General features: G+C 36.3%; 1 protein-coding gene across 5 annotated transcripts; it reads right to left on the bottom strand.

Annotated features, from left to right (window-relative positions):
- Nucleotides 1-323: 323 nt before the first annotated feature.
- On the bottom strand, nucleotides 324-27,035 carry ARL5A (ARF like GTPase 5A). Of its 5 annotated transcripts, XR_012497590.2 has the most exons (8): nucleotides 26,670-27,035; nucleotides 18,637-18,697; nucleotides 18,034-18,181; nucleotides 16,212-16,295; nucleotides 11,555-11,706; nucleotides 8,950-9,280; nucleotides 6,588-6,673; nucleotides 324-1,712 (listed from the first exon to the last, which is right to left on the bottom strand). XR_012497590.2 is itself a non-coding variant. In XM_019737474.3 (6 exons), the coding sequence occupies exons 1-6, from the start codon at nucleotides 26,713-26,715 to the stop codon at nucleotides 9,232-9,234; spliced, it is 540 nt and encodes a 179-aa protein (XP_019593033.1). In that variant the 5' UTR covers nucleotides 26,716-27,035; the 3' UTR covers nucleotides 324-9,231. The 5 variants fall into 5 exon arrangements, 1 of the variants encoding a protein (XP_019593033.1); XR_002137833.3 differs by lacking the exon at nucleotides 6,588-6,673; XR_002137831.3 differs by having other exon boundaries at nucleotides 324-6,673.
- Nucleotides 27,036-27,088: the final 53 nt, after the last annotated feature.

Below are 27,088 nucleotides of genomic sequence, written 5' to 3' on the forward strand. Positions count from 1 at the left end.
TTTAACTCTATGCATTTTAAATGACTCGACTTTCCTTACATTTTAAGACAAATTGATCATACACGCTCGTCACTATCAGGTTTCATGTCCAATTCAAATGTCCAGAAGTAAATAATAGAATGCTCTCTATTAATTAACTAAGTTCCATAAAAGATCAGTTCCATACAGACGATCTGGACAATCTTCTTCCCATTTGCATACTGCAGCTGTCATGCCGTTACAACTGCCCTGGCAGACCCCAGCCCTGGACAGTTAACAGAACTACCATCACCACATCTGCACACATTCAGAGAATAAACCAGAATAAAAACACTGACAACAGAGACGTGTGAATAGTAATTATAATTAGCCCTTTCGAAAAGAAAAGGTATATGTGTAATAGTACATAATAGAGTAACAATTTAACTTGTCTTTTTCTTTTTCTTTTTACTCAGTAAAGCATAAAGCAGAGACAATACTTTATCCCAGATTAACATGCAACTTTTAAAAAAAGTAAATGTACATATTAAACATAGAATGTCACCAGTAAAACCTTATTTCTCATTTCCCCCAAAACATATCTTAACATTATTCTTTATTTCATTATAAACAAGGTCCTACTATCGGTCACCTGGCCCAATGCCTTACAGCTCTGTAGCTTGACATTTGGTAAGTCACAGAGACAACAATGTTGTTACAAGTAGAATGAAGTTAACACACCTGCAAAGCAGCGGATTGTACTGCTTTATCAATGGAGAGGTCCCTACTCCAATTGGCCATTCCCTCCCAACCTGAGCACAAACGTAAATATCCCCCTCCCGCCATCCAGGAAGTTGTCTTATCGAGAAGGTACTGAAGCATGATCTCCCTGAGCACCTAACACATCAGCACTTATGAAATACAAAAGCACCCAAGTGCTCTAAGATCATGGCTTTTTGGAATATTCCTTGAGTGTAAAATTCTCCTAGGATACAGAGAAACAGAAGTTCATAAAATGATAGAGATAAGACAAATTTTCTACCTCTTCTTACATATAAAGCTTGAGTCAAAACCTTTTATCATATTAGAAATTCCAATACAACAAACCTAAAAATTTTCAAAGGGTTTTCTAGTTTGTTGTACTAAACGCAGTTTCAGTTATGTCGGTGTACACAGAGCTCAACTGGGGAGGGGGAGTTATACAAAGATACCAGCTGGAACACATTTTCATGTAGGTTTCTCTAGGAACATACAATAAGCAAGGAAGATTAGTACTTACAAGAAGAATCTGTCACATTTAAAATCAATACCATTAGTAAAATGTATTTTCAGCACAAGTTAAAATTAGTATACATTTTTCTCATGTCTAGTACCCAAAAGACCCCTCATTAGACATAGTTATATAGCTTCCTCTTCAATGTGTTATCTTGAACATTAACCCAAAAAATATCTTTAAAAGTGCTCTGCAGGTTATCACCTCCTCTCAAGGAACCATACAGGGACATAATGTAAGAAAGGACTATTTGAATCTAAAGGACTAGTGTCAAGCAAAAATTATTAGAGAAATTCTGTATGTATATCATCAATGTAAGCAGTTTTGGGGAAGAAAGGAGTATACATTACAATACTTGAAAATCATATACACAAAATACATTTCATTTTCCATGCAGGATGATTTAAAACATGACCACAGTGTAATTGTAAATCACTTAAAATACAGTCAAGTCTTTGCCTCTGGAGTTTCCAGTCACACTCTGCGGGAAGGAAGGGAAGGAGGGAGGGAGGAAGGGAGGGGATAGAAAAAAAAAAGACAGAATGAAAGAATGAAAGAAAGAAAGGGTAAGAATATATGAGAAACATAATAGGATTCTATCAAATATTTTGGTTACTACATAGAATTTAAAGAAAGAGGAAGGATTTTGGCATGCACACACATGAAATGGCTCAAGAACTAAATGCTATGTATGACTCAAAATTACAAATCACTATGAGGAGAATTAAGAGGCTACTCTTACATAAGCAACAAACTTTTACTAGGGTCTTACAATACACAATATCATTTTCTCTGTTAAAACTTTTTAAAAACAGAAAGAGAATTCAGTTTTCTAGTCTCTGCATTAACTAACATCAGGGTCACGGAATACTTGTATTAGGAAGGAATAAAAATGGTTTCATTCATGTTCTTTTCAATTTCAAAGCTTTTGACTCAAATTAAGCACAAATAGTGACTTATAAACCCTCAGCACTGTCCCATCAGTAAGCCAAGCACATACAATACCATAGAAAACACATATAATTTATTAGAGGACTTAAAAATCAACACAGATCAATTTTAGGCACTTCTTGAGTACAGACTATAGTTTTCTACCAAAGATCTATCTAGCAGGCAAGACCATAAAGACTTAAGCTTTAGTTTTTAGAATATAAGGAGCTGGACAATTGATAAAAAATACTGCATAATTAACCCAACTGTATCCTGGTACAATTTCTTTACAATTCCACACACAATTTTAGGATTTAATAGAAGCAATTACTCTTTTTAGCATCCAGTTTTTAAATTCTGTCTTTCTTTCTTTTACTCCACCATTATGGTCTTCAAATTATCATCCATTCTTTGAGGGAGCATGGTACCCTAGTTTTGTTTTTGTGTAAGTGGAGCTTGAAAGAAGTACTGACTATGCTATGTCTGCATTTGCACAGTAAACACATTAACAGTTGATGATTTTAGTATCTTTTAAAGTCCATTGTAACAGGTTTATTTTGTAAAGACATGCTTCTCATTACTAATTCCTTTAGACATCCAGTATCTTTTGTCTATAGGTAAACATGAGGAAAAAAATGGAACATGGTCTATGGTTTTAAGGATGTAAAGATGTCTTCAGGTTAAATACTACATATAAATCTGGTTTGACATCTTTTCCCAACTGGAATTATTTGTACTGGTATTTTAAAAAATGTAACCCATTTTTGGTAATGGAAAGATAATACTCACATAATTGAATCCTTTCCACATCTAACTTATTAGCTCAAGGACCTGGCAGAGTCTAGGTAGTTCTCTTATCTTTCTGAATCTACTTTCCTTAATGTGAAGCTAAAATTAAGCAGCATTAAAATGTTAAATAGAATATAGTTTAAAAGACTTTACTATGGCATTATATGCTGTATAACAGCAAGCCAGTGTTTTGATGAACTCAACAACTCTGGAAATACTCTCTAATGAGCAAAGTCAATGAATCAAGCCAATCGTGGGTGGGTGGCAAAGAACTAGAAAATGTTCTAGAAACTAATTGTTTGGGGTACAATGGGTATAGGCAAAGTTTAGCATACCTCTAGGACCGAGATAACGTATCTTCACTGATGGTGAATGAAGATACAGGAGAGCAAAGGCTGGCTGAGCTATGGGAAAGCTGATCCTGAAGCAAGAAGTTTCAGATTATGTTTGGACAGTAGGAGGGATCAAAGTTAAGTCATGCAAAGAAACCTTGTCTCTACCCAGCCCTGAAAGACGTATTGATGCCAAGATACAGCTGGGCGACTGAGAGAAGATGACCCCAAAGTCCATAGATAATCTGGGATGTGCTGCTATCTGCTATATACAAAGTAGAACACACTGAAGATATATTCCCCAAATTGCCTGCAGAGAAAACTAGAAAATTGTCTATCATTTTTCTATTTACACTAATATAAACAGATTTTGAGGTTGTCTGTACTGTATGTGGTTGCTGTAGTCACAGCAAGAAATGTTAAGCGCCTGTAAGAGAGGGTGCAATAGGATCCCACTTCTAGGCATCTTAATACTATACACTCAGACAAAAAAGAAAAGAGTATCTCAGGGACATCCTGACTTTCCTCAAGCGCCCTGCATTTCTCTGTGATCTCAGTGTAACTTTCTATCAGGCACTTCTTAAAGGCCAGAGAACTTCTACTCCATTCCTTCTAAACTCACTGTAACTACCTGCATTAAAAATGCCAGTAAGCAGTGCTAAAGCACTTTTTTTTTCCTTAAGGCAAAATGTCATTTTCCCTACCCAATTACCCCTTCTCCAAACTACCTCCCTTCAATCTATTCTTTGCCCATCATGAGAGCCAAAGATGATAGAACTGAAAATTTCAAACAAGAATCCTCAATATAATGTGTAAGATATGCTTATAAATGCTATTAGGGCAAAATTAAACATATTTAAATGCTTATAGCATATGGTCACTTTTACCGAGACATCAAGAGAAGTCATGTGACTTTCAAAATTAGTGTCAAACACAGGATATTTAAATCCAGCCACATGGACAGAGGTATGAAGCTTTGCTCTTTTTAAAGCTGAGCACAATGACCCTGAATAAGATGTTTATTTATATCCAAAAGTAGCATATTTGAAAACAAAAAGCATTGCCTTTTGCATAATTCCACTTAAACTACCTATAAATTGCCAATATGACTATTCATCTGCCTCTCCAGCTTATTTGGAAGTAACACTGTTAAAATTATTTCAATGCATTTTCATGCATTAATTAAAAATGTTTCCCCATTGTACTTTTGCTTTTATGCACAAGTATACAGATAACACATTATTTCTAATGGTTAGCCTGGAAGGGTAAAACATAACAAAAAAATGTTTTGCAAATGTAGATTTTATGCATTCGCATGATGCCATGTCAATAATATTCTACACTAAACCAACCGCAACAATGTAGTGAATGCTTTAATCATCCAGTTGAGAATAAACGTTAGCCCACACCACGACAAGGAGATGTGTTGGTATATTGTCAAACGGATGTGGCAGCAATCCAAGAGACTACACTGTGATTACTCAAAAAATAAAAAGGATAAAAGGTGTGGATTTGCTGGGCTACTGGACAGAGTGTTTGTCTCTGATGAAACCACACTATCTACAAAACAGATCTGGGTTTTCAAGGGAGTTTTTAATATGTAACAAGTAATTCCTTAGAGTGATTTGAAAAAAGTATGAGAAAAGGTACATCTTTTCTGTACCTTTTCATGGGTGAAATCACGAGGCAAAAGGAACCCAGCACTGCCCGCAAGCACCCTCTGAGATGGGGGACGCCTGGGCCTTGCACTTGAGCTCTGCGTGCCCTTGGCCACCCGGCTTCTGTGCGCATGCACAGTGACATCCGCCTCTGACCCAGGCAGCGTTGCTTGGTTACAGGCATTCTGGGCTGAGAGACTCCAAACCGCCTCACTGCCCTGCTGGGATATTGTGGCTGTTCTAGAGTCCACTGTGGTTTGGGCTCAGGAGACTGAAAAGCCTGGGGAGTGCTGAGGAGGTTCCAGAGCCCTTAGGAACGTTTTTCACTTTGGGAGTCAGATGCGCGTTTGTCCTTGGACTCCTTAAACAGCTGGCAGAGCCATGGTGTTGGCAGGATGCCTGAGACTGGAGACAACTACCACATTCGAGAGAAAGATCTCAGAAAGATCCACAAAGCCGCCTGCATGGGGAACACACCACAAGTGCAGAGAGGCTTCTTGAGCTCCATTCAGAGAGCATGAATGACAGAGACAGGATGAAGCGTCTTTCCCGCAAACCTGGCATGGATGGTTAACGGTCTACATCAGAGGATAAAGGCTTCAACGTTGATGCCAAGGAAAAAGCAACAAAGCCGGCAATTGGAAAGAAAAAAAAAAGTTAAAATGTCGGCATTAGGATTAGGAGAAGATGCAAAATCACCTGGGGATTCTGAGAGTTTCTCTGCTAGACATCCACAGAAGCATGTTGATCATTTCTCTGACGCTGCAGATCGAAGAGGAAAATACATTCTTAATGGAGAAGTAGAAGAACTACACTTAAGCATGACATCAGAGAAAGAGCAAGTGAGGCTTGATGGAAGTGAACATAACCCCCCTCACGTCACACTAGAGCAAAATGACACTCAGAAGCCATGTTCTCGAGAACACAATGACAGAATATTACAAGATGCAATTCTGACCAATGACCTTTGCAACCAAAAGGAGAAAGAAAAAGATCTTAAGAAAATGAATTCTGAGGTTTCTGAGTCATAAAAAAGAAAAAGATCTGTTGCATGAAATCGCCATACTAAGACTGGAACTAGACATAGTCAAAAATCAGAATCAGGAGATGGAAAGAAAGTATTTTGAGGACATTGCCATTTTAAAAGAAAAGAATAACCGTCTTCAAAAGATAATAAAACTGAAGGAGGAAACACTAACAAAAATAGTGTCTCAATATAAGACAGCTGAGAATAAAATGCTAATCTCTGAATGGGAGAATGTAAAACAAAAGAAAGACTGGAAACAGAAGTTGAATCCTGCATTTCCAGACTGCTTACTGCTATCCATAATCTTGAGCAAAGGCAGAAATCCAACAGAGACCTACAGCTTGCTTGCCAGGGAGAAAGAGATGAATGGTTTGTTTTATGGGACAAAATCAATTTTGATATGTCTAACCTAAAACATAACAATTTGTTTCTTTCTCAACAACTCTCTAAAGCTAAAACTAAATTCAATAGCCTAAAAACTGAGTTCCATCACACAAGAGATGCTCTCAGAGAAAACTTTGGTTTTAGAATGTGTTCATAGAGACCTAAGCCAAACACAGCATGAAAAGGAGAAAACTGAACACATGTATCACACTGAAGGAGAAAAAGTGAATACATACATTGGAAAGCTGGAATCCCTAGAGGAGAGGTGTTCTCACTTAGACAGTGAAAATCTGTTGTTTTGACAGCAACTGGAAGATCTTCGCTGAAATAATCACAATAATGAAGAGTGATTAATATCACAGGCCAGCATCATGACATAAAAATTCTTCAAGCTAGAACTGAAAAAAAAGGTCATATACGGGAGAAGAGAATAAAGAGCTAATAAATGACTTCAGTAACTTTAAAGAATAGTGTATCAGAAGAAAGACAAATATTCAGAAAGATGGTTTTCAAATTTCCTGAAAGAAAATTCAATATTCAGATATTTGATGATGGGGAAATGCTGAATGTAGTTGAATATTAAAAATATATAGACTGCAAATGTAGTTGCTGTAAGAGCTTAAAAGCATATATTGTATCCAGCAAATAAAAATTAGACCTGTGAGGTGCTTCACTTTGAGTAAAGACATTGTGTTGCCTATAAAATTCTAAGGTAGAAATTGTTAATAGATATAGATTGATATTAGCAACTAGTCTTGTACTACAAAAATAATAATTTTAATCTTTCTGTCACCACATTGGAATACCATTATGAAGCAGATAAATGGAAATGCTCCTATTTCAAAGGAGTTTTGGGAAATTAATGTTCAATTTAGTGGATTTAATTCTAGATTTCCCAGATGAACCAAAGTGTAGATGCTATCCCTCAATAGCACCTTTCATTTGGTGGCTTCTTGTACATTTTAGTTGGTATAATTTTGTTGATATTCATGTCAATTTGATTTATATATGGAAATATTTCAGTCTCAAATAATGTATCCTTATGACCACTCAAATCTTTAAAGGCAGCTCACTTCATTAAATCATAATTTGGGACAAGTGTGATGAGGAAAAAAAGAAAGAAAAAAGTATGAGAACATAACAAATAAAGCTTAGTAATTTAGGATTTGCTTTGTAAAAGTTGACAAATAATAAAATATACTTGCATTTTGAACATAATATAAATATAAAACATAAAATACCCAATGTTAAACACCGATCTCCCATGTCCGACTTGGATTTTCAGATATTAAATATTTTAATTTTATAGACAGGAACTTCCGAAGTTTTGTCAGTGCTTATAGCATGCACTATTATTCTTCATCAAAATCTTCATGAAATCTAAAACGCTGGTACTAAAAGTAGTAATTTTTTTCTTGAATATGCCAGTTTGGATTAGCCTTCAGATTTTTAGGGAATGAAAGATACAGAATACCCAAGAATACGTTTTAACACACTTAGGATAAGTTTGTTTACAACAGAAATACCTTTGACTTTCAGATACTGAAAAAACAAACAAACAAAACAAAAAAACAAGCCTAAGCAAACATAAAAGGTTACTTCTTAATAAAAATATCACGTCAATCATTTTTAAACAAAATTCTTAAAAGCATGAAAAAAATTTATATTGTATAATTGTCAAACAATAAATTCATTTGATATAAAAGAAAACTTACAGAAACAAAAAAATCTCAAACTATTTCAACGCTTAAGAAATAAAAATTTTTCAAATTAAGAAATTATCTTTGTTGCTTGGAAAATATACTTTACTTTTAATCTCAAATTCACTTTAAATGCTTGACATATAATATATAATTTAATACCTAAGAAGAATCTATCGAAATTATTTGATAAAATTTATAAGGTGACACTTCTCTGGGTAGACATTTCACACAACAGTTTTCAATTAATGTTGAAAAAATCAGTTGGTAATTTTAATCACAATTAAGACTGATTAATGGATTAACAATTTACTCAGTAATTTAGATGGCGTAAGGTCCACGAAAGGGAACAATCTGATAACTGCTCACTGCTCACTGTAAAACTGTGCCCGTTAGTAATACTAAGCCAAGAATATGACAGATATTCCACTCATTAGATTATACGTTTCCATGTATGTGCTCTGATCAACGAAAAAATAGGTACACAATGTCAAACTTTTTCTTATTCTTTTCTGAAGAGCAGCTCAACAATTTTAGGGGTTGGTTAGTACAATAAAGAGAACATAGGTGAAAAGTACAAATTGGCACTTAACACCAATGTCAGTACTTATCTCATTATGGTTATAATTAAGGTCATTAATTTTTGTTATTCACTTTTCTTTAGAACATAAATCAAAGTCATTAACTTGAACTTGAGGTATATACACAATACGTACACAACCATATGCAAAATACTTTTCATAAGTAACATATTTTAAAATATTGGAAACTGAGTATCTGTGCTGATTTGTATTTTGATTTAATGGAACAAGAAGAGAATAACATTCGACTAAGGAGGGTTATACTGATTAATAAAGCTCTTGAAGTTAAAAATGTCTTCCTCTCCCTTTGCACTTACCACAGCTATACAACGTCCTGAGAGGATTCATTATGCGAAAAATGTCGATCACAGCTTTAAGACCTGTGGAAGAAACTAATCCTTTGGAGGAAAGGAATGAGAAAGCAGATTGGAAGATGAGACTTCATCTTTGTTTTCAAATAAGTGGTCTTAATTTTTCTTCTTATAGAAAAAGTTTAAATCAGTTTATTATAAATATATCTGAACCAGTAATTTTTGCAGCTTTCAGGTAAAGTCCAGCACTTCGTTTATACAAAGTCTATGAGAAGAGATCAGTAGAGATCATCTAATCTTAAGTCGTGACATCATCCATTCAAGTCCTTGGCATAATCTAGACAGAAAATAAAACCATTTGATAAATTCTCCACTAAAAAGCTATGAATAGCAAACTGAAAAAAGGCATCATCATTGTTCATTCACCTAAACAACAAAGATTTAAAAATCAATAATATTCAATGTTGGTGCAATTCTGAAGCTACACTCTCATACACAGTATATCTGTGCTTTTTTGTTTGTTTTGACACTGCCTGACCCATAAAAACAGCTCAATAATTATACACTGAATGCCCAGAGGAAGTCATTTAGCAATACATAGCAAGACTATTTAAAATACTTTTTTCGCCGCCTGCCCCCCACCGTCATGAGTCTAACAATATAAAGAAATACGGTAAAAAAAAAAAAAGGCAATGAGGTACATAAATGGTTGTTTTCATGGTGGTCCATACTTTCTACTGATACTAGATTCCTTATTTTTAAATTACTGATAGGAAATGGCACAAAATAATAATAATAGATGAATAAATTATTTAACTTAAAATTATTAAATGAAGAGTAGTTACCTAATAGCAACCTAGAAACTGTGCTAAGCACTTAATATTCATTATTTTAATATTTCTTCACAACATTAAGACTAGTTCCCCCATATTAGAGGTAAGCCAGGCTTAGAGAGGTTAGCAAATGGCACAGATGGGAATCAAAATGCCAATCAATACTAACACCAAGAATTTAGACCAACATGGCCAGACTACAGAAGGGAAACAATTATCTCCTCCAAAACCAAACATTTCCGCTTGCTGACTGCTGCAAATGGAAGCCTACATATACCAAAAATTGAAAACACACCATCATCTACTGATTTCCTCTTTCAAAAATGAAACTAAGTTCATATCTATCCCAACTTATATACTCAAAGTATATAAGCTAAAAATTGTATCAATCCTAGATGATTTGTCTTTGTCGTCAAATTTGGTATTATAATCAGTGCTTTTGCTTAAAGACCTTTCATGGACGAAGATAACGTATATAATATATATACAATATATATATCTTGATAATTGGTATTATCTATGATTTTTTCTTGAAATAAACAGATTTGCTTTTGTGAGGTTCTAATTACACTCTTCCAAATGTATGTAACCAGGTAATAGTGCCTTCTCGTTCAAGAGTAAGATTCAGCTTCATCTCCAATTTACTTCTTTTTTCTCTGCTTTTAAATAGTGCATACCTAATTGAGTCTAAGTAGAGGCCTTATTTTTTGGTTGAAGTTCTAGAGGTGTTAGGAAAGGGCAGAAGCTTGGGGCATAAATTGATGAGTTCGCTGGAGTGGGAGAAATTCTCTTCCTTTCAAGACTGTGGTGAAGAGTCAATCAATACGGGTTTCTGAAGTGATCTGTCTGTGCCGCAAGCTTCTTCAGGCTCTTCCTAGCACTTGAAGAACCTCAACCCCAAATTTAAGACCTCTAGAATTCATCTCTAATTTAGTTCTTTTTTCTCTGCTTTTAAATACAGACCCACCATCTTTCGGAAAAACAACAAGAAAAATGTTATGTAACTTGCTCATCCTTTTAGCTTTTTATCCTACTTAAAACCTCTTCTATTCCATCTCCCCTAATAGCACTCTCTCCATCTTTCTGGTCCTTGACCTTACATTTAAAAATGCTGACAACCACGTCCTTCTTTAAATCCTTTCATCTTTAGGCATTAGACTAGGGCAAAATTCTACTGTAGGCACCTACCTTTCTTTCCAGAACCAACGACCCTCATGCCACACTCTCTCCAATTCTAACTCATTTTTTTCTAAGTGCAACAACTCCATCATGACAACACTGATGGCAAAAGAGAGCATCCCCAGTCTAGTCTTACACATGAATCCTCTTCTATTTCAGCTTTTTTATGCATAAAGTATGAATTAAAAATAATTGGCCTACATGATTGTTAGAAATAAATGATACACTGCATGAAACGTACTGAAGACATGGGACACACTCAGCAAGTGTTAGCTCCTTTCTTATAGTGTTAAGTCCCACGTCCAGTAAGAACTGTTCCCTGACTTCTCCAGCTCTCCATGACATTCCAATTTCCTCTGAACTCCAAAAGCAACTATTTATCTATATGCTCACAAGCATTTATTATGTTTATGTGTACTATGTTATATGTATGTTGTGTGCTTTATTATTTACAGAACCAAGCTAAAAACTCATTGTAGACATGGATTCTGTCTTACATCTTTCCCTTACAACATTCTGTACACGGTAACCTTAACTATTTGATCTTAAGAATACATGTTGCTAAGCGAAACATGTTATTCATGAGGAAGACTTCTTACCCCTCGCCAGTAAGAGCACAGCATGCCTGGATATGCCACTGGTGATCTTTTATGGAAGTTAGTTTCAAAAACTGGGAGATTTCCGCTACAGTCATGCACTCTTTAACATCTTGTTTATTAGCAAAAATCAGCAATCCAGCTTTCCTTAGGTCCTATAAAAGCAAACAAAATCATAAGGGCCAGTGTATTTTTTTCATCGTTTTCCAACTTAATAGAATATTTTTGATAATCTTTGTAACACAGCATTTCTCAACTACTTGACATAAAAGCATCTCACAGTTCTTAGGCTGAACACATTTTAAATAAATCAATCTATTCTTGTATGAATTTACATATTTCTTATAGTCCTAGATTACGCTTTTAGTTTTAAGTGCTATATTTAACAAACAGTCATGTCTTCAAATATGCATCCCCCATGCCCCCTACGCTAAACTAGGCTTCTGTGGCTACTAATAACTACTCTAGTACGGCACTCTAGAGTTTTCAAAATTCTACCGCAACCTGTAACTTAGGTACCTATACCTAAAGGTGGCACCTTCAAGGTGCATAGGAAAGAAACTAATTCGTTACACGATGCATGCCTTAGAACCGTAGGGTTTAATTCTCAGTTGAGAGGTGCTAACCTAACCCAATCCTATTCATCTTCTGAGACTTTGCTCCTCTATTTCTGTCCACGCAGATTTCTTAGATTTGAATATCTGATAGGGCCATCTTGGATTGACTATATTAAACATATCAAATTTCTCAGTGAGATAGTTTTACTTCTACGCTTTGACTCTGAGGCAAGTTCTTTAACCTTTCTGAATTTGTTCCTCATTACCAACATTTGAGTGTCTAACCTGCGCAAGACACCCATAACACTAACCATTTTCCAAATACAATCTCTTTAATCCTCACAAGATTGCTATAAGGTAAGCTTTACTAGTCCCACTTTACAGATGAGGAAATAAGACTCAGATGTAAGTGACTTATACAAGGTTATACAGCTATTCAACATTAGGACCCAGTTTGAGCTGAGATCTTTCCATTGCGGCTACTGTCCTTCATCTGTGAAATACTGAGACCACCACCTTCCTCCTAGAGATAGTGATTTGAATGAATCATTGAATTACTATTAATACATTTAAAACACTCAGTTTAGTACCTGGTTTTTGGTGACAGTTCAACAAATGTTAGTTCACTTACTGCCCTGATGATAAGAATTACCTTTACCTAAAATGACTGGTATGATGTTTTACGATTCTTAGTCTCCTTTGACTCTACTCCACCCTCACTTTTCCCAACCATTTTTATAGCCAGGAACTTCCCTAATAATTTATTGGAAGTTATAGACCCTTCCCTAATATAAATGCACATACATGAAAAAAAATTATGTACAATTTTAAGGTGTAAATAGGTATCATAAAGTCCATTCATGGATCCTGGGCTAAGAATCCATGATTAATGCATTCAGTGGATTAAAATTCTACCTAAATGTATTAAAAGATACTGAGGTTTTGGTGCTATGCCTGTAAGTTTTCTCAACTGTATTGAATACCATCTTTCTTCTTAGGAATTTTAGTGGAATATTTTGTCTTCAATCATGTGTATATGTGTTTGAAGCAAGAAAATCTTCAGTAGGTACAAAATGACATTGTTCCCCAGTATTTTACTTTTGTTAGAATATAGTTTCATTGACTTCTCTGATTCTTACTGATATAAAAATATAGTAGTAAATTTCTTATTTGGTTAAAAGGAGTTATGTAAAATGTTTTACATAACAACGGAAACTGACATTTAGTATAGTGCCCTCTGCAGATGGCAGCTATGCGACTGCAGTGAATGCAGCTACCTGAACAGCGTGGTCAGAAAATGATCCTCTAGAATGTTAACTTTTAAGATTTCATACTCAATTTACCTATAGTTCACTCACCTGTCTATATAAAAGACAAAAATCTGAACGGACTATAACTATTATATATATATATAAAATCAAGGATACAGATATTTTTTCTCTTATCCTAAACAGAAATGGAATGATTAAGTTGATATGTGGCTGAATCACTGAGTCGATGGAATTTCCATGGGAATTAACTCCTATCTTCCAGTTTTCAATATCTCTTGCTAGTGTCAGCTGAAATCTTTTATATAGGTCAATATTGCTAATGCTGACATGCTCAAAGAACAAATGTTTGACAACAGAAATACTTGGCACAAGTTAGGAAACATAAGTTTGTACTATTTTATTTATAAACAATCTATAGTCATAACTTTTAGTGATGAAATTATTTGGAGAGGCCCCCAGATTGAAAGTTGGAAAGCATAAGAAATAAAGCCATATATTGAAAGGTCTCAAAAAAACAAAACAAAACCAATTCATATTGAATATAATAATCTTTCTAGATCATATAGGCTCAAACTTTTTTATTGGAGTTTCTTGATTTAAAAAAAAAAACAAAACACAAAAAAACCCAGCTATTTTACCTATTTTTAAATACTTAGGAAGAAAGGAAAGAAAATCTTCCTTTACTTTTTATTAAAGAACCTCAGAATCAATTATGTCATATTGGATTAAAGCTGTTCATTAACTTGCCTTAACAACAGGTCAAAGAACACAGTGTGATCTTTTGTACATTAGCCACTTGAAACACTTTGAAAAACTTTCTACTGCGTATTACAGATTTCTGGTCTTAAGAGTCTAAAAATATATTTTAGTTTAGTCAAGAAGATGAATAATAGCACATGCAAGATATATTTACTTAGCATCTTCTATATGCCATATGTAGTTGTCAATCTGTTCCTCAAAGCTTCATTTGTGAAGATAATTCCTAGAAGTTGAGTCATTCTGAATAAAATTCCATCTGTCCTGTGTTTGGAACTATTTTAAAATTCATGAGCTTCAAAGTTTTGCATTTCATTTAAGATGAAGCTTTCAGCAATATTTTAAAACACTTTAAAGTTTTATACTTAGTAATACCTGTAAAGAATCATTATCGGTGATGATGATAAGATTTAGTTGGTTATTGTAGTGTGCATGAAACATCCAACTAACCCCATGTCAAAATTTGTTTTTCATTAACACATTCTTATTCTTTGATCCATTTCTCTCTCCCCTTCCAGAACTCTATTTGACTCTTCGCGACTCTATTAAGTGACTAACTCTAGTTCCCAACTTCATCTGTTATTCCTTTCTTCTCTGGTAATCCCCCCATTCAGTTTCCTTTCACTTTCCAACTAGGCCCTATTTCTCTCTCTCCTCTCCTCCTTGCCCCTCTCCCCCACAAGCAAGAAGCTTGAATGATGAGAATGACTGAATTCAAATCCTGGCTCTTAAAATGCTGGTCAAGTCACATAAACCTCGGCCTTGGTGTACTCATCCAGAACAGATGAGCTCAAGTGACCTGCCCAAGTTAATGCCCCCAGCAAGTAAAATTAAGTGACTTTGTTTGAGCCCGACTACTGACTGGGCTCTTTCTCAACTGATCCTGCTACGTATTGGCCAACTAGAGTAAAACTCAAGATAGGGAGACTACCTGTTAACAGAATAAAAAATATAGCCAAGACACAAATATACATCTCTTAGTTTTCTTATACATCTCTTAGTTTTCTTTTTCCCAAGTCTTCATAAAACAACAACAAAATAACCCTTTGGTATAAACTGAAGAATGTTGCATTTTTGTAAAATACATTTAATCTTCTGCCTCTCTTTTATAGTCTGTTTCCCAAACTAGAATCAGAACTCGTTAAAAGCATGTACAATGGCAAGACGTATTTTTTTTTAAAAACCCACAGGATTTATCAACGCTGCCCAAAATCACTCCAAAACAGGAAAGTACATGTGCTGGGCACGATCACCCTAAGGAAAACAGGAACTTCAATTTACAGAACTACTTTACTAGGTTTCCTTAAGTTTTGAATAGTTGCCTGAAATACACCAAATTTCTAATCTCAAAATCAATATTAAAATTAATATAAAACTTTATTACAAAGGTATCTGTTTTCTTAAGCTTTATTAAAATTCCACTAAAATAAAAAATTACATACTATACATTTAAATATTCATTGTTCTATTTCTACCTATAAATGAGCTGAGAAAGTAAAAGGCATGCAAAAAAATCAATTGCCACTATAATATTCCGATTTTACAGTTACTGTTATTATTATTATTGACTATATTATTCACTTTTTTCAATTTTTAAATAATGCTACCAGTAATATTTCTCAAGGACTAAAAAATGTGAATAGTCATATAGTTTTGTTTAGTCAAAGGACAATATCCGATTAACCTAAGAGCAACAATATTTAAATATTAGTCTCAGAACAGAGTTAAAATCAAGACTTGCTATGTGTCTGTGAGACTTTAAAAATCTCATTTCCAATGATAATCCTTTGTATAATTAATCTATTCAAAATGCAAAATGAAAGCCAATTTAGGTTTTTTTACTCAGGAAAACTTCCAGACCAAATTTATCTAGGGTAAATGAAATAAAATTCTACAACTGACTCCACAATCTTTCTGCTACAATTCCATTTTGAGAAGTGTCAAAATTATAAAGCAGGTATGGCCAGCAGATAAATATTTTTTTTTAAAAAATTTGAAATAGTATCCTCATGACAGGTAGAAAGAACAAATGTGATAGAAATATACCCCCCACACACCTGCCAGAATCCTACTTACCTCATGGGCTAACATTTTATAGAGTTCTTCTCTAGTTACAGAAATCCTTTCTCTGTCTGTACTGTCCACAACAACTATTACAAACTAAAATAATTACAAAAAAAAGTCATTAGTGATTACATAATTTGATATTTGTAAAAATTTATAAAGTGCTTATTTGACTTACAGGGTACAACTATCAAGAAATTAAAACTTTATTATATGGTATTATTGGAAAACCAGAGATACCTGCTATACATCATGAAGCCTAAAACTCTGATCCATTTTTAATTCAAATATATTTACTAAATTTTAAGAGAAAATACAAGAAAAGAGAATATGATACTAACATCCTGTTGAAATATTCTGCTGATATTCTAACCAATATAACACATTTGTTTTCTAAATTAATATCTGAATAACAGGACTATATCCTTCTATTTACACTGTAAGTCAATAAGAAAAAATACATTGTAGTCCTAAATTTAAGTTACTTCTAGATAAATATTATTTATTAGTACTGATTTGAAAATCTGAAAGGGCACGTGTATGGGAATAAAGTAATGTGATAAAGAAATCAATCTTTAAAAACCAACACATTGAAAGAATGTATCTGTATCTAAAGCCACGCTCTCTTCCTTATACAACCTGCTACTTGCAAGTGCAACTCTGTCCCGACTTGATGAAACTAGTATCAGAAGATGCAATGGAAGACTTGTAAGAGCTGTGCAGGACTGAGCTACACTGCATCTCTTCCTGAATGCCATAACCACCAAAAAGCAGCAGAGAAACAGGAGCAGATAGAGTCACTTTGTGATGGCATTTGTGATACCCAAATTAATTCTGACAGCTTATTATTAACATGCACTATTTTATTTTGTACAATTTGCTTTCCATTTTCAAAAAAACTGTAATTTTCAGGGTCTGTTCTTTTCTTCAGATTTCATTAACCACTAGGCAGATGGATAAGAGAACTGTTCTTTTACCTCTTCTCTCATTCTCTCCATACTGATATGTGGCTTTATTACTATAAGACCCATTCTATTTCATGGCATTTTAATAAAGTATTAATTTTCAACGTTACCATGAATTTGCTACCTGTAGCATTATATATAGCAATAGTAACCATATACATTTCCTTCTCCAAAAAAAACATGATTAAATGTATAATGGAATTTTAGGGGATTGAGTCATTAGAAACACTTAACAGAGTCTTAATGGCATAATATTCACCTTTACATACATTTGGAGTTAAATTTTAATCAGCACTACAAAAACAATTGTCACAGTCCTTCAATTTATAAGGTTTATACAATGAAGTTCTCAAATGTCATAGGTCTGAAATTTCCTCTTGGGAAATAGCATGTAAATAAAAACACGATTCTGTCTAAATAGTTTTATAACCAAAAAGAAAAAAATTCTTTAATGTGCAATTGTGTTGCATAAAAGAAAATCCACAGTAAAATTTTAACCAGGACTCATACCACCAGAGATCTGTCATTTAAATAGATTTCTTCTACAGACAAAAAAAAAAAAAAAAAAAAGAAAGAAATGAAATTACAAACTGTGAGATGGAACTTATTATGAAAACAACTACTTAAGACATATTCTGGGATCAATATACAATCAGACTAATCGATCACCAATTCTCTCTATAGAGGTTCAATGAGTAGACATACAGAACAATAACTCTGAAACAGGGAATCAAAAATTCTACTGTTTAAACTCTACTTATGTTAACACACAGTGATATTTCAAAGAGATTAACTGTAAGAGTTCATATCTAAACAGTGTTTCCCAAGCTTTCTGCTCATAGAAGTTTTAGTATACTAAGAAACATTACCTCTGTGTTAGTATAATAGGTATTCCAGGAAGAACGAAGAGATTCTTGGCCACCAATATCCCACATTAGGAAACGCGTATTATTAATCACTATCTCTTCTACATTACTTCCTATTGTAGGGGATGTATGTACAACTTCATTCATAGAACTGAAAAAAAGAGTTCAAATACATTACCATTAGCGAGGAAGTTAGACTGTTTGAATATTTTTCAATCAAGGAAAAATCAGCATGACCTCCTTTTGTATTATATACCCAAATGTCCCTTTTCCAGTACCTCATAAGAGTGAGCTAAGGGTTTAAACAGAGGTGTAACTAGGAAGTAGACTATCTAGAACACTCGAGATTCATTCCAGGAAACTATATAAACACATATGTCTTTACTTTCTAAAAGCAAAACAACTGAACATGCTCATTGCCATATAAATTTCTCGCTCCTCTAGAAACAGTCGCTTAAACTTGGCTCCTGTTTTATAGCCGACCTGACTTCTCACAAAATAATTTAGATCCCATATAATTTATTGCTTTCATTACACATATATCACCCAGGCAGAAAAAGTAACTATAAACAATAAAATAAAAATCTTGAAATAGTTAATGCTTACAATTGGTAAAGGATGGTAGTTTTCCCTGCATTATCCAGCCCAACAATGATAACTTTGTGCTCTGAAATAAAGAAAACACCAACGATTTGTTAATTAAAAACAAACTTTTTAAATGTCCTATTTTACCCTTTCTTTCCAGCTATGGTATAAATCAGTGCATGGAACTTTACACCTTCTTGGAACTCAAGAGAACATCCTGTAAGACCAGAAGTGTTCCGTTAGTCTCGCCTTCCCCTCCCACTTCTGTGGAGCAGTATGAGATCTCTTTGGAGGACATTTCAATGAGGAATCCATGATCCAAAAGATCTTGATCTCCTCATCCTGCCTGAACACACTACACCCACATTCATTACCAACTTCTATCCACTCCTTCCCAAGACTTGTCTCTATTTGAGTTTCCACGTGTTTTTACAATCAAGTACCAGTGGTTGTTTTTAACAGCTTCCTAAGTAATACAGCACGTGGGTCCCAGTGAGAACTACACAATTAAGACATAATTGTATAATGGGCTTGAAGACAGAAGTGTAACTCAATGGTAAAAAGCCAGTGTATTCCCCCAAATGGGGTTAGATTGTTCATACTTTTTAATACAGGTAGACCTCAAAGATATTGCAGGGTTGGTTCCAGACCATCACAATAAAGCAAATATTACAATAAAGTGAGTCACACAAATTTCTTGGCTTCCTAGTGCACATAAAAGTTATGTCTACACTATACTGTAGTCTATTAAGTGTGCAATAATACTGTCTAAAAAATGTACATACCTTAATTAAAAATACTTTATTGCTAAAAAATGCTAACCATTATCTGGGCCTTCAGTGAGTCGTAATCTTTTTGCTGGTGGAGGGTCTTGCCTTGATTTTGATGGCTGCTGAAGATCGGGGTGGCTGTGGCAATTTCTTTAAATAACAATGAAGTCTGCCATATTGATTGACTCTTCCTTTCATGAACAATTTCTTCATAGTATGTGATGTTGTCTGATAGCATTTTACCCTCAGAACTTCTTTCAAAACTGGAGTCAATTCTCTCAAACCCTGCCACTGCTTTATCGACTAAGTTTTTGTTATATTCTAAATGCTTTGTTGTTATTTCAACAACCTTCACAGCATCTTTACCAGCAGACTCCATCTCAAGAAACCACTTTCTTTGCTCATCCATAAGAAGGAATTCCTTATTCATTAAGGTTTTATCATCATATTGCAGCAATTCAGTCACTTCTTCAGGCTCCATTTATAATTGTACCTCTCATACTATTATTTCTACCACATTTGCAGTTACTTCCTCTACTGAAGTCTCGAACCCTTCAAAGTCGTCTGTGATGGTTGGAATAAACTTCCAAACTTCTGTTAATGTTGATATTTTGACCTCTTCCTATTAATCATGAATATTCTTAATGGCACTTAGAATGGTGAATTCTAGCCAAAAATTTTTCAATTTACTTTGCCCTTATTTCTTAACTAAGACTTGAAAGTCGAAATTACTCCTTGATCCAGGGGGCTGCAGAATGGAATTGTTAGCAAGTATGAAAACAGCATGAATCTTGTACATCGCCAGCAAAGCTCTTTGGTGGCCAGGTGCACTGTAACAATGAGCAGCAAGATTTTGAAAGAAATCTTTTTTTCTGAGCAGTAGGTCTCAACAGTGAGCTTCAAATAGTCAGTAAACCATGCTGTTTATAGAGCACAGGCAGAGTAGACTTAGCATAATTCTTAAGGGCTATAGAGTTTTCTGAATGGTAAATGAGCATTGGCTTTAACTAAAAGTCACCAGCTGTATTAGCCCCTAACAAGAGAGTCACCTGTCCTTTGAAGCCAGGCATTGATTTCTGCAGCTACGCAAGTCCTACCGTGTCTTTTGGAGCAAAGATTAACATAAGACCGGGTCTTATTTAATGTAACAATAAGACCAGGTCTTATATAATGTAACAATATAAAACCGGATCTTATATTAATTTTTGCTCCAAAGAACGCATTAGAGTTGATTGTCCGGCTAGGTATTATTTTCCAGGAAACAGGGTAGATGACATCTTCCAATATATGGCTGTTTTGTCTACATTGAAAATCTGTTTAGTGTAGCCATATTCATTCATTATCTAACCTGGATTTTCTGGATAACTTGCTGCAGCTTCACCCTGAACTCTTCTGTTATGGAAACAGCCTCTTCGCTTGGTTCAAACTTTTCTCGTGCAGTTTCCTCTCTCAGCCTTCATAGAATTAAAGGGAGTTAGGGCTTTGCTCTGGATTAGGCTTTAGCTTAAAGGAATGTTGTGACTGGTTTGATCGTCTATCCAGACCACTAAAACGTTCTCCATATCAGCAATAAGTCTGTTTGTTTCACTTTCTTATCATCCACGTGTTCACTGGAGTAGCACTTTTAATTTCCTTTAAGAACTTTTCCTTTGCACTCACAATTTGGCTAATTGGTAAAAGAGGCCTCGTTTTGGCCTATTTTGGCTTTTGACATGCATACCTAACTAAGCTTAACCATTTCTAACATTTCAATTGAGAGACTGGTGACTCTTCCTTTCACTTGAACACCTAGAGGCCATTGTTGGGCTATTAACTGGCCTAATTTCAACATTGTTGTGTGGAGGCCTGAGGAGAGGGAGAGAGATGGGGGAATGGCCAGCCAGTGGAGCAGTCAGAACATACACATTTATTACACTCGCGATCTCATATGGGCATTGTTTGTGGTGCACCAAGATAATAACTACAGTAAAATCAAAGATCACTGATCACAGATCACCATAACAAAGAGGAATAAGCTTGTTCATAATGAAAAATATAATAACGAAAAAGTCTGAAATATTGTTAGAATTGTGACAGAGACATGAAGTGAACATATGTTGACACAGAGACAGGAAGTGAGCAAACGCTATTGGAAAAATGGCACCGAGAGCCTTGCTGGATGCAGGGTTGCCACATACCTTCAATTTGTAAAGAACACAGTATCAGAGACATGCAATAAAACGAGGTATGTCTGTACTAAATCAACGTCCTTTGACCATCCTTAGGCTTTTGCAATATTTCAGTCTACTCCTCGCATTACCAAGATGTAACAGCATTTTATACAAAACATAAATGTGTAGCCATAAAGTATTATAATATACTTCAAAACAAATACTCCGTAGAACCTAAAATATGCATACTAAGAGATAATATTATGGGCAAATGTAATACAATTTTTGACTATTGCAATTCTTTGATGTCTGTGCTTCATTGCAAGTTCGCTGCTTAGTATGGTTTTCCTTTTAGAATATCTATGTCACAGCGTTCTTGCAGTTATCCAGATAAGCCAAAACAACGATGCACTGTTACAATACTTCGATGAAATTTTGAGTTATCATTTAAGTTTAGTATCCTAATCAGTTCTTTACTGTTATGTCATGAAAATCCTTCTAGTTTCCCTTTTGATACACCCAGGCAGCTTACCAGTTCCAACTACTACCAATTTTTAAGAGTCAATATACAAAGGGTGCCAAAAAAATGTATACACATTTTAAGGGAAAAAACTGTATTAATGGAACTGTAATACTCTATACCGATAACAAAAGATGAATACAAGTCGTGTGTATACATTTTTTTGGCAGCACCAGTATATTCTTCAAACCACCAGTGAGTAAATTAAGCACATATGTCATTGTCATCCTGGAAGCCTTCTCTTTGAACCACACCAAAGTCTGAAAACACAAATACTAAGGCAGATCAATTGAGAGTCACCTGATTCTCCACTCTCACCTCGCATCCAAACCATCACCAAGCCCTATCGATTCTCTCACAGAGCAAAACATCCATGCCCATCGTGTGCACGTAGTTCTCAGCCCGCAGCACAGAGCCTCGAATAAAGCACGGGCTCAATAACGTAGGAATGAATGAAGGAATCTAGATGATATAAAGATCAGAAGGGAGATCATCGATGAAGTTAATATGTATTAAAAATTCCATTTTCAAAATCTACAAGTATCATCAATATAAAACAAAGTTTGAAAATAAATTTGCGGGTTATAGTAATGGTAGTCAAGTTTCAGGAAAAAACCACATTTCTTTTGCAGTAAGAGGTTGCTGAATGAAAAGCAATGGTTATAAATGGCAAAAGTGGAGATCCAATCAGGAAACAGAAATGACACAATAAGTTGAACTTGTGAAGTTTAAAGAAAATAACTATTACAGGGGATTGGAGTAATGAGGGATTGGCTCATAAGAAATAACTCTCAAGACTGTAGGAATGACAAATATTTGGAGCACTGACTATCCCTAGGGCTGACACAGACCTTCCTCCAATTCTCCTGGACTGCGAGGCAGACTTTGCTGGAAGGCCTGACCATGGCTCACTGAACGTCAGAGAAGTAGCTGAAAATCCTCTCGCTCTAGGGTGCTTGGGAAAGCTGTTCGCTGGGAGGTATTCTGCTGGAGAGTCTCCGTTCTGAAATCAACTGAAGTGGGTGGGTGCTGGGGAAGCTGCTGGCTGCCACTGACCACTATGCAGTGCAAGAACCAGCCACTGGAGGCGTTTACAATGCAAGAGCAGGACACATCCTGCTGAGAGCACACTTTACCCAAGAAGAAAAACCCTTTCCTCCTGCAGTGTCCCTCCAATGCTGTCTACTGACAAAGGTTAACACTGTGCCAGCTAGCAAAAGAAAAATATTTAAAGGACCCAGCTCCATATCCACAGAGCATGCACAAATTGTGAATTTGGAGCTAGAATATTTAATAACTGACACAGTCCACCCCTTGGGCTACTCAGTTTCTATGTGCACTCTTCTACACGTGGGACTTCCCATACAACAAAAAAACAACAACAGAAGTAGAGGTGGCTTCCCCAGCACCAGGCTCCCGCAGCACAAACACCTTCTCCAGAACATATTTACTACTTACTCATTTTCTAAGACCAATCAGAAGAATGATACAAGGTTATCAACAAGAAAACTTCGTAATTTCTTTTGTAGTTCACATTAACGTCAGAAAGTTCTTCCTTTTAACTAACATGAATCTTTCTAGTTCAAAGAAAGCTTTTTGTGTGTGTTGTCTTTTTTTAAAGTGCTAACTCGGCACTGGACAATTGGTAAAATCCCAGGTCTATCACTTTTAATTGCAGCGCCTTAAGCAAGCAAGTTACCTAATGTTTCTTTGCCCTGTAAAATGGGGGAGAATATCTATCTCTTAGGGTTGTTGTGAAGGGTAAATCAATTAAGAGAAGACTAAATCAACTAGTCTGTGTAAAGCACTTAGGATCTAATCTTGCAGAGTCAGTAAATGTTAACTGTTACTATTTGATCTATAGAGATGAAGTTAACTTATTTCCTGTCTCCCCACACAAGAATGAGTGCTCCATAAAGGCAGGTGTTATCTTCTGTTTCGTCCCCTGTCTCATCCCCTGCAACAGTTCCTGGCGCATAATAGGCGCTCAAAAATATTCCGTTATTTGGAAACCAACCACTGATCACATGCCCTTCAATACTAAAAGGTACTAATGGCACCTCTTCCAAGTCCTAAAAACTTATAGTTTAGTAACTGATAAAGAGTCAACGGGGCAAAAAAAGGGAAAAATGATACCAATCTCTTCTTTAAGAAGACAAGTATCAGTGACATATTCCTTCAGTGTTTTAACTTGCCTGGATTTACCAGTTGTATGGCCTAGGAAAATCACCCCACTGGAACCTCAGTTTCCTCTTTTCAATAGAAAAGAATTACTACTTCAAAGGACTACTGAAATATTTTTTAAGTGATATTATACAACAGCATCTAGAACAGTTTGTACTCTATTTTATTTAAATACGGATCACCTAAATGCAAACTCTGGTTTTTCAAGTTTGGGCAGTACGCAATTAGCTTTCACTGTACAACCTATCTAAGCTTAAACTGAAAAAGTTGTTCTAAAGGGGTTTCAGAAAAAAAGAGATATGGCATAAAGTTTCATCAGCATAGCAAACTCTGTAATTCCCCCAAATCTTCCTTCCAAGACTTCATGTGGAAAGAACATAGGGTTGTTTTGTCTCTATTGGAGGTAAAATAAGCATCCAAGATACGTCTAACTTACATATATCCAACTTACTAGAGAACCAAAAAGACCAACAAGTATCTAACATTAGATTTAATGGTGACTATTTTGAAAAGGGACCCTACTGATAACACAACCATATCATTTAGCTGAAGAAAAACAGTTTATTCACATTTTCACAATATTAACATCTAAACTTCCAGAACTTAACTTGATTAATTCCTCTTACTAGTAATTTCTCAGCCCTGAAATAAATGTCCAGTCAAAATTTACGGTGAAATACAGGTAATAAGAACACTACAATTAGTAGACTTTTAGTGGTAACAGTGCACACGTCCTTATTACTTACTACTGGCAAGTAGTTGGCAAATCTAATTCATTCTTAAATTACAGAGACAAATAATTTTATCATTGACTCAAAATAGAAAGTGGAGATATCCAACTTTCTTGCAGTATTAGAATCAATTTACAAGCAGTCTTTCTAAATTCTCTTAGCAGAGTTGAAATACTAGCTTCACTAAAAAGAACACAAAATCATGAATGTTAAAACTAGAATAGATCTTACCTACTATAAGCACCACCAGTTTTATCGCAATGTAAGTTTCAATACCTGAGACCTAGAGATTAAGTTTTCAAGATTTGTAGGCTCAACAGTCACACAGTCAAGATCCCTGGTGTTCTAGGTGAGAACACTGACCAAGAGAGGGTAAGTGACTGGTTCCCACTTCCCTTTTCCCAAAAGAAACAGCTAGCAGGAGGCAGTGGGGATTAGAACCGGTTTTCTCCAGTTTATGAAAAAGCCCCATGTCAGAAAAATAGATGGAAATATTGCTTTTCCATTTAGTATCATGTAATCTACACTTTATTTTTTTTAAAGATACCATACAGATCACACGTTCCAGTTCTACTACCTTCCCATCACCTTCTTAGAGTCGTGCAGCTGAATCATGAGGGAGGTGGGTTAATGGTTGTACATAATAGATGCCAGCATTCATTTCAGTATTGGAAAACTGGGATGTGACACCATCACCAACATACACAAGAGAAAAACACAAATCAAGTTACTGACAGCAGGAATGATGAATCACCCAACTTGAGTAGAAAAGAAACAAAAGTGTACCACTAACTATATTGGATCTTAATGACCATAGAGTCTTTCTGCTAAAATTGCATCCTCTTTCCCAGTTTTATGCATCATCTTGTAACAAACTGTAATAAACCTGATGTGCATTTCAGGGTAACATCTGAATTTAGATGAACTTAAGCACCCTAGTAGTAATACATTCTGTGGGTGACTTGCTAGCTACCGACGATCAACAAATGTTTCATATGGTACGGTTTTGAAATGCTTTCAGTGAAACACTACCATTTTTAAACCAACCAACCCCCCACCAAAAAAAAAACCTCAAATAAGCAACACAAGTAGGAAAATGACCTTAAGCTTAACCTTAAACACAATTATAAATATGCCAGAAAGAACTATGCATCCACTACTCAGGATGCAGAGGAGTGTCCCCAAAGGAGGGTGGAGGTGAAGGGGAGGCTCATAGACCCGAGGTGTACTGGCCAAGCCAAGAGCGGTTCCTCGTCTTTCCGCATTCTGCCACCCTCGGTCGCTCAGTGGTGCGGCTGGGGCCACAGTCTATAACCTTCATCCCAGAGAACCCCAGCATGTCTCCGTGGTGTGCAAACCCAACTGCTGGAGGGTAAAGGGATGAAAGGTAGGCAAGGCTATGCCCCTCAGGGACGTCACACCAATCTTTGCGAGTCCCAACCGAAATCGGAGCAATGGGTGTATTTGCGGAATGGATTTTCAGGAAGGTACCTTCAGACAAAGAGCTGCGAGTCGGGAACCACCCCCGAGCCGGGAGCGGGACTGAACACGCCGGGCCCGCAACCCCGCAGCCGGAACCCCGCGCACAGACGCGCGGGACCACGCCGCCGACACTCCGGAAGTATTCGGGGACCCCCCACTCACCCGCCCGGGGCTGACCCTCTCGCCCACCCGTAGGCCCTCGGCCTGAGCCCCTCACCCTGGTGATTGAACAGTCTCCATATCCTGGTGAAGAGAATTCCCATTCTCGGGCAGCGGACCCCCTACAGCCACCCGGGCCGCCTGGCCTCCCCCGGCTCAGGCTGACGGGGAGGAGAGAGACGCGCCGGAGCCTCCGCCTCTGCTGCCGCTGCTCCCGCGCTGGCCGCCGGCCGGCTTCCTAGAAACCGGAGGGAGGCCGAAGCCCAGGCCGCCTTGCCGCGCGCGAGGCCCCGCCGCTGCCGCCGCAGCACTCTCCTGGCTCGCGGACATCGCCGCCGCGTTGTCTACGACGAGCCTCGCGGGCCACCGTCCTCCCCCAGCTCCTCCAGGGCGGCTGCGGTGGCGGAGACCACGCGGGCGGGGGAGGCGAGGGGCGGGGCGGGGGCGGGAGGGCGCAGGCGCGCGGCCGAAGGGGCG

This window comes from Rhinolophus sinicus, chromosome 17 (assembly GCF_057876585.1).
Source record: "Rhinolophus sinicus isolate RSI-liver-muscle chromosome 17, RSI-T2T, whole genome shotgun sequence".
Lineage (NCBI taxonomy): Eukaryota > Metazoa > Chordata > Mammalia > Chiroptera > Rhinolophidae > Rhinolophus > Rhinolophus sinicus.

Excerpts from the sequence above, each read along its gene's own strand:
- ARL5A (XM_019737474.3), bottom strand. The coding sequence starts at position 26,715 with ATGGGAATTCTCTTCACCAGGATATGGAGACTGTTCAATCACCAGG. Across the intron at positions 18,698-26,669 it reads GAGACTGTTCAATCACCAGG|AGCACAAAGTTATCATTGTT; the intron begins GTGAGGGGCTCA and ends TCTTTATTTCAG. Across the intron at positions 18,182-18,636 it reads ACTACCATCCTTTACCAATT|TTCTATGAATGAAGTTGTAC; the intron begins GTAAGCATTAAC and ends TCTTTTTTTCAG.